Source organism: Belonocnema kinseyi, chromosome 3 (genome assembly GCF_010883055.1).
Source record: "Belonocnema kinseyi isolate 2016_QV_RU_SX_M_011 chromosome 3, B_treatae_v1, whole genome shotgun sequence".
NCBI classification, from domain to species: domain Eukaryota; kingdom Metazoa; phylum Arthropoda; class Insecta; order Hymenoptera; family Cynipidae; genus Belonocnema; species Belonocnema kinseyi.
The window spans coordinates 21,885,676-21,904,273 of NC_046659.1; the positions used below are offsets into that span (position 1 = coordinate 21,885,676).

The following is an 18,598-nucleotide window of genomic DNA, read 5'->3' on the forward strand; positions in this document are numbered from 1 at the left end:
TACATATTAAAAATATATTAAACAGCATTCACTTATTATTTCCATTGACGATGGTATGCTTGTCACTTCTTTTGTGAAAGGTCTCGAGAGCGGATAATAATTTTATTAGTAAGCTTTGGAAAAAAAATTCCTATCTGTTCCCTTTCAAGACCATAAGAGCTTGTTTCTCTTATGGTTTAAAAAATGGCATTCAGAGTTTGAGTTAATTGCTATGTGTGCGATTGAGTCTATCAACCAGGACAAATGGCTCGAATTGATGGAAATATTAATCCTGATAGGCAAAACATTGCAATTTTTAGACGCCTTCAACTTCGAAGACCACCACTTGAAGTCGCCGATGAGAGTAGGTTATGTCTCAATTGCAATCAATCGATTCGCAATGAGATAGAGGAGCTCCAACGTGACCCAGGCTGTTTAAGACTGAGTATTCTTAGACAACCAGGCAGGCAAACATGCATGTTCTGTAATGCTGATGTTAATACTTCAAGGCTTTCAATTGAATGTAGAGTTAACGCTTTTATTGTCATGGACATTTTCATACCAGAAGAAACAAGAGCATGCTTAAATCATTTGGATGAGCATGGTTTCATCTTAGGCCCCTTGCTTCCTGGACTACAAGCGATTAATAGGTCGTATAGGATTCCGGGACAGCAGTTACTTCTGTTTTTGCAGCAACTTCGTAACGAAGCAAATGTTCATGCGGCCGCGGCGTTAAATAATGAGGATAGTTTCACTGATGAAGAGTTTGAAGCTATTGCTCCTGTAACAAAGGAACAATTTAGAGAATTGTTTGCATTTTGTGATCCTATTCCGCAGTTACATGGACATGGTGCCAAATACGCTAGGAAAAAAGATCTGCTAACTTTACTTTGCAAAATGCGTCAAGGTCTTTCTAATGAATTTATGAAAGTGATTTTTCATTATTCGAGCCGGCAAGCTACAAAAGCATGGTCATTTCTACTGTAAGAGAGTCTTTAACGCAGCGATTTGTGTCTGGTAACATTGGATTTAATACGATAAGAAGAGAGAAATTCATTGAAAGACACGTGCCATCATTCGCCAATGAACTCTATGATCCACAACCAGAAATTCCCAGAGCTATTGCTATCATCGATGGAACTTATGCTTACATGCAGAAGAGCAGTAACTTTAGCGTACTTCGACAGTCCTTCTGCAAACATAAAGGACGTCACTTGGTAAAACCTGCTCTCATTGTTGTTCCAGACGGATACATACTTGAAATACAAGGACCATATTTTTCTGACTCCCGAAACAATGACGCACAAATGCTCATTAACGAATTTGAAAGAGATGTGGAAGGTATGAGAGAATTTTTCCACATTGGTGATATTTTTACGGAGGACCGTGGATATAGAGATGCCCAACCACTTTTAGAACGCCTAGGAATTGTGTCCATGATACCACCATTTCTCCAACAAGGACAGAGTCAATTGGTAACGGAAAAAGCAAACGAAGCTCGGCTAGTAACGAAATCTAGATGGATTGTGGAATCCAGAAATGGCCGCATAAAGTCCATAAAGTCCGTAGAAGTGGACAATATGCGCTACGGAAATGCAAATTGGAATCGCCTGCATGAACTTCAAGTACCACAATTTGCTCGCCTTACATTGGAAGAAATACGCGACATAACAATTGGCGTGTATCAAGTAGAACTTGCCCCATCTTACGTTCAAGACAAGCTGCAACGAGAAGATGTGGAGTTTCAACTAGATAAGCGACTTAATGCACCTGGTTGGATCAGAGTACGAGTATTTTGTCGTTTCCGAAATGCGACAAGGTACCAGCTGTGGATAGCGTTCAATGAGATCGATGGCATAGGACTAGACAATAACGAAACGCTTCTCGGTTATTACTGCACATGTAAGTCAGGGGCCAGAACTCTTGGCACTTGCGCACATATTGCAAGCATTTTATGGTTCCTGGGTTATGCACGTCACCAGCAACACGTAAAGTATCCTCAAACTTCCTTGCTACAAAGGATTCTAGACGCTGCTAATAGAGGTGAACAAGCGAACCCGAATCAAGAGCCAGAAATAGTTTAATATTTCGCAAAAGCTACTGGGATTGGTTCTATTCGCTGATCATGGGTGCTTAGCGTTCGGTCCTCTTGCGAAGGGTACACTGTTATTATCGGAATGTGCGCACTAGTTATTAATGTTACTTTGGGTACCATTTCAGCCTTTAAAGAAGTGATTAATTAGTCAAGTTAAAATCTTGGGCGCTTAAAATTTGATCGTTTTGAGAAGCGCGCTATATGAGTCAACGGTGTAGGCGAAAATATGACAGACCACGATCTGAACCGTGATTTCTATGTTGACATCGCTTTTGTAACTAAATCTATTGTAATTCGTTCTATTCACTGATCATGAGCGCTTAGCGTTCGGCACTCTTGAGAAAAGTACAATGTAATTATCGGAATGTACGCACTAGTTACTAATGTTACTTTGGGTACCATTTCAGCCTTTAAAGAAGTGATTAATTGGTCAAATTACAATCTTGGGCGCCTAGCATTTGATCGTTTTGAGAAGCGCGCTATATGAGTCAACGGTGTAGGCGAAAATATTACAGATCACGATCTGAACCGTGATTTCTATGTTGACATCGCTTTTGTAACAAAATCTGTTGCAATTCGTTTTATTCACTGATCTTGAGCGCTTAGCGTCGCATAGCACTAAAACTGTCCGTTTTTTTGGATCTTTTTTACGTATATTTCATCCGGCACTTATAACCTTAAAAATCACAAAGTTTCAGCTAAATCCACCTAAAGCCATTTTCCCATACATTAAATGCGGGTTCCTTTACCTTCTTTATAAGCAGAGATTTTTTAAGTATTAGAATAGTATTAGAATAACAGTACTGTATTTGATGTATAATTATTCGCGTCTTGGAGGCGCGTTGATTGACCTATTGACGAATCTTCGGGGAGGAACCGTAAATTATAAACTTGTTCATTATAACAGAACACATTGATTGACCTTCTGGATGGTCTTTCAGATTTTTGTTTGAAAATATTGAAATGTTGAAAATGCCAATTTTTTTTAGAGAAACACCTCCCTCTACGAGAAGGCACATTTATTTTATCCTTATGATGGATACGCCCAGAATACTTAACAGCGGTATACCAGAATATAATATACTGTAAATAGACTTCAAGAAAAATAATGAGGTTTGCATCAAATTAATTTTTTTACACTAAACATTCCTTATGTTTTTAACTATGCAAATTAATGTCTGGAAAATTATTAGCGGTAACATTAGTTACGCTGGTGGAACAGATAAGGAATTTAGATATTTTTGGTATAAGCGGTGATTGCAAATATAAACTAAATGAAACGCATTTGATAAGAATGAGTATAAAAGTATGGTTCGTCCATGATTCAAGAAACGCCTAGTAATTAGATTAAGTAAATAATTAATTTGTGTGTATACTGAGGTATAAGTAAGTTTGAATATAGAAATAAAGTTATTTTTTACTCATAAACGCCACCCTTCAAAGAAAATTTTTTAAGATTACCTGAAATTCTCACTCTTACATATCTGAAATATATACTTTTAAAATCCGGAATTGTAAGTATTATTTCAACTATAAGATGGAAAGGTGAGAGTAAATTCTTTAAATAGTAAAAAGTTGATAATAATGATAATTATTAGACGAAGCAGATTCTTCTGTAAAATTCTTTTATATTAGTCTAATACATTTCATGAACCAAACCAAATGCTTGCAAGAATGTCTTGATGTTCAGTCTTTTATATAACTCAAATTTATAATTAATTACATGCCAATTCCACCCATTCCACCCATGCCACTCATCGGAGTTTCTGGTTCTGCTTTTGGTAAATCAGCGATAACGGCTTCAGCCGTTGTAAGTAATGATGCGACACCAGCTGCATCGGTAAGAGCTGTTCGTACGACTTTGGTTGGGTCAATAATTCCTTTTTCGATCATATCTACGTATTCATCATTTAAAGCATCATAACCCAGTTTACTTGAGGAGACTTTGGCTACCACCATACCAGCATCAACACCTGCATTCTGGGCTATTTGTAAGCATGGCATTCGTAAAGCTTTAGCTACAATTTGTATTCCAGTTTCTTGATCTTTATTACCAGCGGTAAGTTTTTCCAATACAGGTATACATCTCAAGAGCGCTGTTCCTCCTGTAATGGAGTAGTATTGTATTAAAATATAAAGGTAGATAGTTCAGACGGTTAAAAGAACGACTAAAGAAACAACAAAACGTTTACCTCCAGGAACAATGCCTTCTTCAACTGCCGCTCGAGTTGCATTTAAAGCATCGTGGACACGATCTTTCTTTTCATTGACTTCTACTTCGCTGCTACCTCCAACCCTCAAGACTGCAACACCAGAAGCAAGTCTTGCTAACCGTTCTTTTAATTTTTCTTTCTCATAATCAGAAGTTGTGTTCTCAATTTGATCTCGAATCTGATCTGCTCTTTTGTCAATATCAATTTTTTCACCTCTACCTTTTAAAAATAGTGTGTCATCCTTCGTAATTATAACTTCGCCTACATGACCCAAATCACTCAACTGTAAATCATAATTGAAATTTATGGTTTTATATCTGAACAATGTAAGTCAAATTAAGTAAAAATATGAATTATTTTTAAAGATAAGATTAATTACCTGAACATCTTCTAATTTAATTAAATTTGCTTCATCTCCAAATAATATGAATTATTTTTAAAGATAAGATTAATTACCTGAACATCTTCTAATTTAATTAAATTTGCTTCATCTCCAAAAACAATTCCACCTGTCGAAATCGCCATATCTTGAAGAGTAGCTTTTCTGTTATCACCGAATCCAGGTGCTTTTACAGCAGCAACTTGCAGTCCTATTTTCAAACGATTTACAACTAAAGTAGAAAGGGCTTCACCGTCTACATCTTCGGCGACAATAACAAGCGGCTTGCGCTGTGCATTTGCTATTTCTAGTGCTGGAATAATGCTTTGTACAGAAGAAACTTTTTTCTCACTGAACAGGACTAGTGCATCTTGAAATTCAACTTTTGCCCCTTTACTAGAATTCATAAAATACGGTGAAATATATCCACGATCGAATTTCATTCCTTCTATCACTTCCAGTTCATCATTTAAAGTCTTGCCGTCTTTAACGGTAATTACACCCTCCTTTCCAACTTTCTTCATAGCATCAGAAATTAAATTACCAATAGCGGTGTCGCCATTAGCAGATATAGTGGCTACTTGAGCTATTTCAGCAGGTGTTGTGACTGGCTTACTTAAATTTTTAAGTTCTTCTTTCACCACATCAACAGCAAGCATGACGCCTGAAAATTAAAAAATCCTAGTCAAATTCTAGACAAATGTTATTTAAAATAAATTTATGTATTTTTTACATTTATTGTTTATGAATGATTTTAATATTAGAAGGCTACAGAAGACCAGGATAGGCCAAAAGTCAAGGTCACGGTTCGTGTATAACAAGTATGTCATTATTTTCCTAATTTGCGATAGTAATTAGAAACGATTATTTATCAGATTTTCACAGCACATCTTCATAAATATTGTATATTTTATTTATCTCGGAAATAATAAAACATCATAAATAAGTGAAGAAATTTTATGTAAAAGTTTTTAAACTGCACTCTGTTTTCTTAACATTTTTTCGTAAAAATTCTCCTGGCCACAAAAGTTAGCTCGCATAAAACTCACCAGATACTTGCCTTATGATAGAACAAATTGAAAAAAAATTGACAATAAATATAAGTGAGGGATTTTTGAGAAAATCTAAGCGGAAAATTCAAATACGCACAAGTTCGTGAAAATTTTTTTCACAAATCGCGAATACACGTAATGCCAAACTTCCTCTAAAAACAACATATTGTGCCTCTGATACATTCTACGACTTCAAGTGTAGAACCTGTCTGATTTGAAATGGATTCGATTCGAAGATACTCACGGTAGAAGAAGAGAGATTTTACGAAATTGGTATAATTGGGAATCCTAGTTTTTCTAAATAGTGGACCAAGGCAGAATAATTGGGGATCACGGATCCTCTTCCCAGAAGTCTGACAGGTATGGAGATAATTACAATTCTACAAACTTTTGTCACAAGACCGTGGGTTATTGAGATAATTCGGATCCCAAATCCTCTTGTCAGAGGAAGCAAGTTTTGAGACAATTAAAGTCCCAGATCTTCTTGGCATAAGACCGAAATGTATTGACATAATTAGGTTCCCACAACCTGTTATTAAAGGATCAAGATGTTATCTGACAATTAGAATCCCAGATCCTCTAGTTAGAGGACTGAAATGTATTGAAATAATTAGTGTAACAGAGCTGTCACGCGACAATCACAATCGGCACGGTCCCCTATAACAGGGTTCACAGGCCGTTCCCGAAATGGGTCGGAACGGCCCGAGGCCTCATGGGTCGCACCGTCGCTCGCCAAGTTAGTTCTCATTCGCTCGCTGTAGGATACAATGATTGTATGCCTATTCAATGTCCTGTGTCTCCGGATTACGCCTCGTCAACCTTCGCCACGGACATGACTTCCTTCCGCTTCCTGATGGCCGGCCTGGATTAGTGTTAACCCTATGACGCTTGGATTCCGGGGCCCCAGCCAGACCTCTGATACTCATCAATCCCTTGTCACGCGCTGGCGTACTACGTTTCTTTACAACTTGAATAAACACAACTAATTTTACACGTTCAAATCATCATTGTGTTACACCCTCTATCGACGATAGAATAGTCTTTACTCAACCTGATTGTACCTTCGTAATACCTGGTGCTCTTACGTAGAAATAACCACACATCCTGTTATTTAAAAATAAACCGGCCGAGCAAAAGAATCAATCCAACTTGAAAATTTACATTTTACTGTACTCCCAAACCATTCCTATCAGACTTTTCTTGATCTATTTATTTGCATACTATTTGATCCACTTGCCATGGCTTCATCTGAATTGCTATTTAATGATGGACTTTTTTTTAATGATTACTCTATGCCATCGAACCATACGTATTTATCTGTCAATATAATGATTGCTGTGGTTATGCAAATGATTTTGCTTTGTGTGCCAATGATTTTTCTAAGTTGATTTTGTGTGTGTGTGTGTGTGTGTGTGTGACGTTCCGCGAGGAAAGGGACCTTTGGGTTAACAGACAAATTTTTCCGTAGGAACGATTGAAGAAACGGTCGCTGTCAGATACTCCTCGAGTGAAGACAATCTCCGAAATTCGTCCCCTCCACTTACATCTTCTCGCTCCGCGTTCTGCGAGTCAGGCGAGCTCTTGAGTAACACGGACAAAGAATAGAAAGATGTGTAGAAAGTGGTGGGGCTAGATTTCTCCAGGCAACTGCACGCGTCGAAATAGACGATTCACTCCTCACTTTGCAGCTTAAGAACAAATTCAATTTTGCATATAAAAATGTAATTCTTTTTTACTATCAGAGAGCGATTTTGAACCGATCAATATCATAAATAATCTGAAAATAGATTTCTTAACCCTAAGATTCCTTTCCCAGCAACACACAACACACTATATTCGCCCGGTACTTCTTTTGATACTTCCCATGAGATTTCACCATGCGCTTGAAAGAATTAATAGAATAGATTTTCATTTCCATTGAATATCCTAATCGCACAACAGCGCAAGATTCAAGCGCGCTATCAAGTAAATAAGCACAAACCATAACTTTGGGCCTCGCGCCAAGGTTACGCATCGTATCTAATAAACAAAGAGTCTTACGACAAAAAAAAAGTTATTTTTAAACTCCCGAATAATTAAATTACTGATTCAAATTTTATATAAAATATTAAAATTAAATTTAAACTTCTAAGCCTGGAAACCAAAGCGTACATACATACAGTCTGTCCTATCCGAATCTCAAAATAATTTAAAATAAATGAAACTCAGGTCAGGTAAAATTAAAAATAAAATGCCTAACCTAACTGTAACGGAAAGCAACCATGATAACTTTGATTTAGAAGGCACCGCTCCACTTCCGATCCAAAACAATTACTTGAATAATATCACGACGAGACCAAGCGATCCAGAAAAATAATTAATAGAACGATAGGTCGTGGAAGAGGTTTCGCTAGGAAGAATATAGAACCCCAAAAAAATAACAAATAGATTAGACAGTCAGGCTGACCCTATGAACAACCACCGAATTGATTCAAAATAAAAACAACCAACACCCATTCAACGAAATTACAAAAATTCCAAATAAAACTTTTGACTCGACAATGAATACCTTTTTCTAGGATAATAAAAATGTACCCACATTAGGCGCGTAAATAGAAAGACATAACCTAAAAAAGGAAGAAACGAGTGTTCCTCTGGAGAATAGAAATAGATCGGAAAACCGCACCCAAACCAATAACAAAACTTGTGATTATAATTTCTTTTTGGAAAAGAACACACTGTTTATTTTAAAAACCGACGAACTTTTATAAAGTACAGAGCTTAATGAATTTATGAACCAACAGAAGGAAAGATTTTTTAAGAAAAGGAAGGAAGGGCAAACAATTTAGGGATTATACTAGACCCACCAGCAAATAGCTTCTTTAAGCAGAGAAAGAAAATAATAGAACCAAATATCAGAAAAAATAGAAACGAATCTCATAACAGACAATCCGTTCAATTCGATTTAAGGGCAAATTGACAAAAACCTTACCAAATAAACGAACGTGATAGCTTGGAAAATTTGGACGCATTACCAATCAAAGGTGCAAAAGATTGGTGCGAAATAAATAAAAATTGACTATCAAAACTTTCGCATCGAATATTTGGTGATTATCAGAGAGCCCCCCTCCCACCCGCTATTCCATGGAAGCTTATCCAAACGCGCTACCCTTTCCGACAACTGAGCTTAGAACCGAAACTAAACCTGAAATTGCCGTGCAAAAGAATAAGGAAATTATAATTCCTTTAGTACCAATCTCCAAACACACAAAACACCGAAATTCCAATAGCAAATCCCACGAAGGATATCTCCAGCCTAATATAAATCTGCATGTGCAACAAATTCTAATCTCTAGAGAGCATCCCCACACACGACACTGGCAACGACTCAAGCACAAAAGATTCATTTAATTTGGACAAGCCTAAAAATAGGAAAAAGGGTACAAATATAATCTAGGAAAAATTTATTATAATAACAATTATGAGAATGAATAAAAAGACAGCGATTGTAATCTTTGGAAAAATAACTAATTGGAACAAATTAAAACGGAATCTTAAAAAGTTAATAAGATACCGGAAAGCGATAATAAAAATCAATGGGTCCATTTAAAGAACCACGTGAACCCTACCAGGAATTACAGATTCTGTTAATACTTTAGAAAAGTCAATAACATTACAAAAAAGGACATCTACCCAATCCCACTCATGCCAAAAATATTGGACACTTTGATATCAGTAAAATTGGTTAAAACAATTAATCTGAAATTAGCTTACTTACAAATTCCGTTCGAAAAAAATTCAAAACCAGTCACAGCATTTACGGCCCCTGGAAAGGGCATGTACCAATTTAAAAGGAAACCATTTGGTTTAACCAATGCTCCAGTCACTTTCAGACTGGGGGCCAAATCCGGTGAATATGGAGGCTGAGGCATGACTGTGATGCTGTTTTTGGTCAGAAAATCTTTCATAAGCAACGATGGATGAGCAGGTGCATTATCGTGATGCAAAAGCCACGAATTGTTTTTCCAAAGTTCCGGACGTTTTTTGAGTATCGCCTCTCGCAAACGGCGAATAACTTGAAGGTAATACTCCTTATTGACCGTACGACCAAAAGTGAGCAAAACCTTCACATTTGACCGAACTTGACGTGCTTTTTTCGGTCTTGAAGACTCAGGATGCTTCCACTGAGACGATTGGGCTTTAGTTTCGACGTCATAACCATATACCCACGATTCATCCCCAGTTATAACCCTTTTGAGAAAATCAGGATCATTATTGACTTCATTCAACATCTCCTGAGCGATGGTCATGCGATGGATCTTTTGATCAAAATTAAGCAGTTTTGGAACAAATTTCGCTGACACACGTCTCATGCCCAAAACGTCCGAAAAGATTGCATTGCATGAGCCAACCGATATGCCAACATCTCCAGCAATTTCTCTGATGGTAATTCGGCGATTTTTCAACACCATTTCTTTCACTGCTTGAACGTTTTCATCTGTTGTTGACGCACTGGGACGTCCAGGGCGAGGTTCGTCTTTGATATCCTCTCGGCCTTTTTAGAACAGCTTGTACCACTTATACACATTTTTCTTGCTCAGAGTAGACTCACCGTATGCAACTGTCAACATTTCAAGAGTTTTGGAGTACTGGATTACATTTTTCACACAAAATTTAATGCAAACTCTTTGCTCCATTTTTTTCAAAAGAAGAAAATCGCCGAGCACACCAAACCCTTCTAACCTTTTACGCCTCTGCCAGAAAAACAACACGAGCTATATAGTCAAAACTGTGAACATATGATCGTGACGAGTGTACCAACACAACAAAACAATAAATTTAAAACTTGAATGTACGTAGCCCGCGAAAATTGAAACGTCACCTTACTTTTTGAACACACCTCGTATATGATGCAAATAACGATTAGTATGGACAAATGTGAATTCGGCTGCTCAGAGATTAAATACTTAGGTTTTGAAGTTAACGACAATAGACTCCAAATAAATGACGTGAAAATGTAACCAATATTAGAATCCCCTATACCTAAAACCATTAAACAAATGAGTCTCCCGCGTTCAAAACGGGACACGCTCGAAATTCATTTGTTTCAGTTGGCCTCTTGGTTATTCTCGTTCTTGATTTTTTCAAGTCGGGTTTTCAATTTCTTTAAATTAAGATATGATCAAAAGAATTGGAAAATCCGACTTGAAAAAATAAAGAATGAGAATAACCAAGAGGCTAACTAAAACCAAGGTATTTCGAGCGTGTCCCGTTTTGAACGCGGGAGGCTCAATTACAGCGCATAATAGGGATAGCATAATCTTAACGTCATCGCCAATATTAACCTACCCAGATTTTACACAACCCTTCCAACTCGAAATCGACGCGAGTAATACGGGGTTGGGAGCCGTACTTAAGCCAACAATCGACGGCGTAAATTACGAAATCACTTACGCGAATAGAAGCGGTAGTGGCCATACGAAAATTTAGGCCATATGTAGAAGGCTGTATTTTGAAAGTAATCACGGACTGCTTAACGTTCAAGTGGCTCCATAACCTAAAAAAACGACTGGCTGATCAGCCAGATGGGCATTGGAATTACTCGAATATGACAAAAAAGTCATATGAAAAGGAAGCTCAAATTTTTTCCCTGATACTCTTTCGAGATTAGGAGAACCAGCATAAAATATCGCGCTTGTATTAGCTTGTAAAGTAGAAAAGCTAAAAGCGGACGTTAACGACAAAACAGATGACTGGTACTCTACTAAAATCAGACAAGTTACAAAAGACCGGAAGAACCCGAAGAATAGCGAATCAGAGATTCGCAACTCTATTTTTACAGAACTGAAATCTAATCTTTTACCAGACTCTAACCCAAGCCTGTCCATTGAGGAAAACTGGAATCATTCAACACACGTTCGAGTTCCACAGCCAGTTCTCTATTCAGCTTCGGAGACTTGAGGTGGTGGTCGCTCTCTGAAATTGAAGGAAGGTATCCAGTGCTGTAGATACGTAATGCATCGGAAGGTGTCTTAGGGCGACTGATTTTAAAATAAAATAAAGTAATTTAAAATTTAAATATATTAGCAGTAAAACAATGCACAAGTCTTACAAATAAGGAAAGTGCATAATGTGTTTGTTTGAATAAAATTGGAAATAAATCTTCCAACCCAACAGTTTAATGGATAATAGGATTATTCTGAAAATCCTTTGCAAAAGGAAGTTTTTGGAATATGATTTGTTGATATAATCATTAAAATAAATTTTGTACATAAAATGTTGGGTAAAAAACCTGATTACTATTTGAAACACGTTAATTAATTTTGCTAATAATTTTGTCCAAATAATTAGCAATAACATTTCAGGAAATTATTATCATTTTATGAAAAAAGTACAGCTTATTTTCATATTTTTTTGGGGCATTTTGAACAAATAAATGCCTGCCATACTTTAGTAATGCGATTTTAATTTTATCGAAACAGAATCATTCTTTCCGATGCAACATGCAGTATTCTTATTCAGTATCTTGACATCTCGGGAGCAATTTTATTTTTCTGTGAAAAACTAAACATTTTATAAAAAATTACTGATTAAGGCTACCTTTAAAAACCCACCGAATGAATATTTTCGGGTTGTACCGAATTTTTTACATTGACTTTTATGTACCCTTTTTAGGAAATGTGATATCTCGAGTGTGTAGTTTCTCTTTTTTTAATGAACAGAAAATTAAATTTGTTATCGCAATCCACCGCTTTGCATGTCAGTGTCACTTATATTATGCAATTCCACACTATTACCTCGCACTAAGAGAAAACTCTATCTAACACTCTTCTTAACTTCAACAAATTTATTGCAATAGAAAATTTTAAGGCCTTTTTTACTGAACTATCTAAATCTCCTGAAATACGAAATAAAAGAGGCAATATACTCACATTCAATTTATGAACTTTTATTAATATGCAAGGGCAATGATTTCAACATTTTTTTAAATATCAGCTTACACTTTACTAAAAAATTGTCAAAATGATTTGAAATCAGGATCTTTCAAAACACCTATTTAAAGTTATGGCGCTTATACATTTATTTTATTTATTATTGTAAAGTATAATGTAATAATAGAATAACGATTTATATTTTGAAACTGTTGCCATATTGATAAAATCATATTCCTGTCATAAAAAGATTTGATTTTTCAGCGCGGGATATCAGTAAAAATTTCTCTTTCGTTCGTGTTGCACTTTACAGCATTAGAATAAAAATATTAAATTTCAAATTATTCGCCCTGAAGCACCTACTTCAAAACGCATCTGCAGTACTGAATTTTGGAATGTAAGTCACGTGGCACGAGCCACGAACCACCACGACGTCGTTCTAGCAGCGAGTGGAGGTCCGTGGTGGTGTAAAAATCCCATCTGGCATTTCAGCAATATCGACTCAATTTCCCCTCAGTAGACAGGCCCTCCCTAACTAATGGAAACTCGTCATTCCAAAAAAACTATGAATACAGGTTTTTAAAAAAAATTACTATAACATACAAGAATCGTCGAAGAACCATGAACCATGATTGTTGCAGATACCATGGACCTATTACCGATATCTTTATATATATTAGAGTCTTCGTAGATTTATTTACAAAATCGGTGGAAATAATACCGATTAAAAAAGTTAACGTGAGTACAATAGAGTCATAATTTCCTAAACGTGCCATTTAGCGTTGCGGAACACCGCGAATTCTCCACATCGAACATGGCGCTGAATTTGTCAACAAAACCGTAAGACATGTAACAGAAAAATTCGGAATAAGACACAGAAAAACGCCTAAACATTACCCTCAAGCAAAACCGACAGAACGTTATAATATAACGATAAAAAAAATTGTTAAAACTTAGATAACGAACACGTTACTGGGTAGAATACATTGACGATTAAGAGTTCGCAATAAATACTAGTACAAATTCGTCAACACAATTCACACCAATATTTTAAAATCTAGATCGCGAATTGGAACCACTCCAATTCCTCCGTAGAAATGTAGAAAACCATAGCGAGATAGAATTTCAAAACGTTAGATAAATAAAGATAAGATAAAAGCAAAAAGATAGATTAAGAAGGTTGCAACTTATAAAAGAAGACCAGAAAAATGTATATTAGGCAAATGATAAACAGGCAGACTGATATAATTTAAGAATGATACCTATAGAATTTAAAAACGGAGATATCATTTTAAATAGGTATTTTATAAGTTATTTGAACAATACAAAAGTCCTTTTATAATAAAAAATAAAATCTTCACAACCATTCACGAACGATTACATAAACGATTTTAAATTAGAAAGCGTAAATATAGATAATAGCACATAGGCGTAGGCCAAATTAAAGAGTCTAAGTCAGAATATTTAGACTTAAACAATAACAGAAAGACAAGGTATCAATAGCATTAAGAATACAAACTGACTCAAAAGCTAAAAACCGACTCAATTAATCCCAAAAACTCCACTCACAAGATTTTAAGAACAGAAAGACAGTAGAAAATTTACTAATTACAGCAAAATGGAACAAACGTAAAGTGCCACGTATGCCAAACACCAGTTCAAAGGAGAGACGTTTTCTCAACGTAACTATCTGCCCAGCAGTTAACAGTCTCGTACTGAGAGGAGCAGAACGATCGAAACAAATATTAAATATCACCCTCACCGCCACGTTCAAAGACTACTTACTAACGAATAATGTATCCGCATACGATATACAGGTACCAAATGCGGAAACAAATCCAAAACAAGAACAGAAAACTGAAAGAGGTAAATGCATAGGTAATAGATTTTACATCAATGGACTTAGGACGCGTAAGATACGAAGACGCTACATTAAATAAGACATGCTTAATAATAGAAAATTGCTAAGAACGATACATAGAAACGGAACAAAAAAAAACCATCTGCAAAAAACGACCAAATTACTTTACAAAGATCGCTCTAATCACGATTAAACAATTAAATACAAGCACGCGCCAGAATCAGAATACTACAGGAAAATTTTCAAAGACACCAAAGACAAATGGAGAGAGAAAGAAAGGAGAACGAAGCAAAAATGAGAAGAGAAAAGAAGAAGGAAAAATAAAGGAAGAAATGGACATCTCAAAAGCTTTGGAAAAACTACACTAACAAAGAAATCGGGAATAAGAGGATTCGTAACAAACAACAAAAACCCGAAAAGACAACTAAAAATACTGGGCTAGTTGAGCTTCTAGTAGTCTTGTGTTTTCTCTTCCACTTGCTTCTTATTCTTAATTTTCATGTATTACACAAACTTAAAGTGCTCGATTCAAAATTTAAACTTAAGATTTAAGTTCACACAATGACTTTTGTAATCTTCGTCGGAAACCCACCTTGAAAAACAAATAATTTAAAAAACTTTTTTTTTCCACTCGGAACTTAATTAATTCATGTTAAATCAAGACATTGCTTCTTTCGTCTAAAAATGAGGTAATTAGTGATAAATTACCAATTTTGTTAAAAAATGCGCCTTCTTCGTCTAACGAAATAGACATTTAAGTATATTTAAACATCTTTCCGATTAAAACAATACCTAGCCGCAGAAAAACCGAAACTATACCCATCTTGAAACCTTCCTTTTTTTCTATACATCTGTTACACCTGATTTTGTAACAATAGACTGGACAGATTTAAAAAGAACTTCACTACTCTACACCAGGAGAAGAAAACTTATTTATAGAGGAGGGCTGGGAAATAATTATTAATGCAATACAGGACCTACTTAAAATATAAATACGAAACACTGATAGATCTGGATTGTGAACTTAATAAAATTTCAGTAATAGACCCCCCCCCCCCCCCCCCCCCCCCCCCCAAGACGGGACAGAACCATTTCGATTGGCACGGTCCCGTATGACAGGCTTCACGGACCATGTCCCTAATGGATCGGAACTGCCCAAAGGGTACCATTTTACATGTTCGCCTCCTCATTATGTTTCACCCTCTCTCACTCGGTGACAGCATCCTCTTTCCTCCCTCCGATATTACCTCCGTAATATTAGGTTCCCACATCATGTTATCAAAGGACTAAGAGGTTTTGTGACAATTAGGGTCCTAGATACTCTTGCCAGACGAACGAGTGGCATTGAGATCATGGCCTGGTTGGATATAATGGAGATAAAGGTTGAGGGAAAGAAACGTCGCGAGGTTACTTTCCCCCAACTCGGATTTGATTTTTTCAATTTATGCAATTGTATAAAAATTCATAGGCCGGTGTTTTTAGCGCGATTTCTCCTACAAACGCAGTTTATCCGCTTTAAAAAAGCGGATTACAACAGATTTAACTCGCAGAAACAGCTTTATCGACCGCATAGCTCTAGTTTACTTCTAAAAAGCCGAATTCTCGACTGAAGACTCGCGTCGGCCCGTTGTGCATCGGCTGGGTCGCAACTCACTCCGAGCTCGCCATGAAAAAATGTCTTAAGTCTATATATGTATCGACTTTCGTTTCTGGCACGCGAAAAATGAATTGCTCTAAAATATAAATTATACAGTAGACTCTATGACACTTCTCGCTACGACACTTCTCGTTTCCCGATTTCTCCTTCGTTCGCTTGCCCTCACTCCTTGTCTCATCTCACACACACGCATACGTGGCCGGTTACGCCTACTGCGCAGTAATCCCAACTTTGTCATGCTGAGCTGTTGCGCTTGCCTGGCGCAGCGACTCTCATTGGTCGCTGTTGGCGCGTGATTCAAACCAGCATAATTAACAATTATTGAAATTAAAATAGATTACGATTGTAAATTGTCCATTAATATCAGAAATAACGTAATTTGGGGTGTAAGGTTAAATAAAATACCAATGCGTATATTTGGTAAACAATAGCACATTTTGTTTTAATTCAAAAGATGAATTTATATTTCATTGACAAAGGTTTTTGAAGAGCAAAAATGTTTATTTAACGAGCCATGCGCATAGCGAAATATTAGTAAAAATAGCCACATTTTTTAGTACCAATAGACACTGGCTGGATTTTTATTGTCAGCAATGATGATTTTTGTTCCTTTTTTCTCATTATGAGCGTCATTATTTGGCTTCTTGCCCTTAACTTATATCACAATTTGCGGAATTTTTTATATTAATGTGCAATTTATAAGTATATATTTTTATTTTATAATTTGTTAATTCTCTTTGGTTTGAATTGCGCGCAAAAGCGACCAAAGAGGGTCGCTGAACCGGGTAAGCGCAATAGCTAAACATGCCAAAGTTGGGATCAATGCTACTGCGCCGAACGCGGCTTGATGCAGGAGAGAGGGTTATTTGACACGTCCTTTTTGCTTCAACTACAGCCCCGAAAACGAGAGGTGTCGTAGAGTATACTGTAGTTTAACATATTAAGGGATCACGAAATTCCTACGATTCATAATTGAATAAAATTATCCGATGGGCTTGTTTTAGGATATTTGGGTGATGTTTTGAGTTGAGTAACATAAAATAATTAAAGAGAAATGTTGCTGTGTAACAAAAATGCACGAACTACCACCCACTGTATCTTGGTAACCATGCAATATGGTGGCTTATGGTTTTGTACCTACATACAATAGGGTACTGTATTACTACAATTTAATGCAATTTGAAAAAAACCAAAAACTTTTGCTTTTGTCTGTGCGCTCATATGAAACGGAATGCCCCTTTTCTGTAATTCTAAATATTTTTGTAATAGATTAGCATAATAATTGTTAAAGAAGGGTTTTTAGCTGCATGTTCCCTAAACAGATTCTTTTGTTATTTTCCTCTTCATTTTTCATTCATCTATGATCGAGTTTGTCATATCGTGGCGAATAAAATATGTCGAAGTTTAAGTACAAAATAATTTATGTATTGTTTAGTGCACGTGAATCCGAAAATGGACTAAATGCTACTAAACACTTTACAAACCCAGTTTCAGCTAATCTTAACACTAATAGCACATTCATTTATCCTGCACTGATCTACTCCAAGAGCACTCCGATCGCTCCTTCTTACTTCTTCCTTCTCACTCCGACCTGCTTCGCTACAAATCGGAGTGCACCAGTGCAGGATAACCGAATACGCTATAAGTTTCACATAAATCTATAAAAAGAATTCACCAGTTTAAATTTTGGAAGAATAATACAAATCTGACAAAACCTTGAATTTGGACTACTTTTTGGTTCTTCGGATCCACTGTGGGCAGATCAACAGTCTTACAGAAGACATTGCTACATTTTACAAGTACGAATATCTTTACACTATGATATGGACACTCACCACGCCTAATTTCCACAGGGTTAGCTCCTTTACTGATTTTGTCAAACCCTTCCTTAGCAATCGATCTAGCCAAAACTGTGGCTGTTGTTGTTCCATCGCCAGCTTCTTCATTTGTATTATTAGCTACATCTTGTACAAGTTTTGCTCCAATATTTTGAAACTTGTCTTTCAATTCAACACCTTTAGCTACTGTCACGCCATCCTTTGTGATTTTGGGGCTGCCCCAACTTTGTTCAAGGATTACGTTACGTCCTTTCGGGCCCATTGTCACTGCAACTGCATCAGCCAAAATATCGACTCCTTGCAACATTAGAGCTCTGACTTCGGCTCCAAAACGCACATCCTTTGCATACGTGCGCATCGGTAGGTACCTTTGGTACAAAGTAGCATTTCGAAGTATGCATGGGAATCTGTACATCTGTCAATACAAGGATAAATATTATTTTGTGGTTTGACAGAAATTTATTATATTCAGAGTGATTCTAAACTCACCATATACCTTGTATACATATAAAAAGTCCTTGTACAAAATTCAACAAAAAACTACTGAGGCAAAATGTTGTACGATAAATTATTTTTTAACTATTCAGCGTTGTACGCAGCTAATAGGAGCTTG

At 36.4% G+C, this 18,598-nt stretch overlaps 1 protein-coding gene across 1 annotated transcript in view; it reads right to left on the minus strand.

Annotated features, from left to right (window-relative positions):
* Positions 1-3,682: 3,682 nt before the first annotated feature.
* LOC117168816 (heat shock protein 60A) overlaps positions 3,683-18,598 on the minus strand; it is a 39,797-nt gene continuing 24,881 nt past the window's right edge. Inside the window, exons 2-5 of the mRNA XM_033354655.1 lie at positions 17,983-18,400; positions 4,744-5,330; positions 4,267-4,570; positions 3,683-4,179 (exon numbers count right to left, since the gene is read on the minus strand). Coding sequence (XP_033210546.1) covers positions 3,794-4,179; positions 4,267-4,570; positions 4,744-5,330; positions 17,983-18,400 — 1,695 coding nt within the window. The 3' untranslated portion in view covers positions 3,683-3,793. The remainder of the gene's footprint in view (positions 4,180-4,266; positions 4,571-4,743; positions 5,331-17,982; positions 18,401-18,598) is intronic.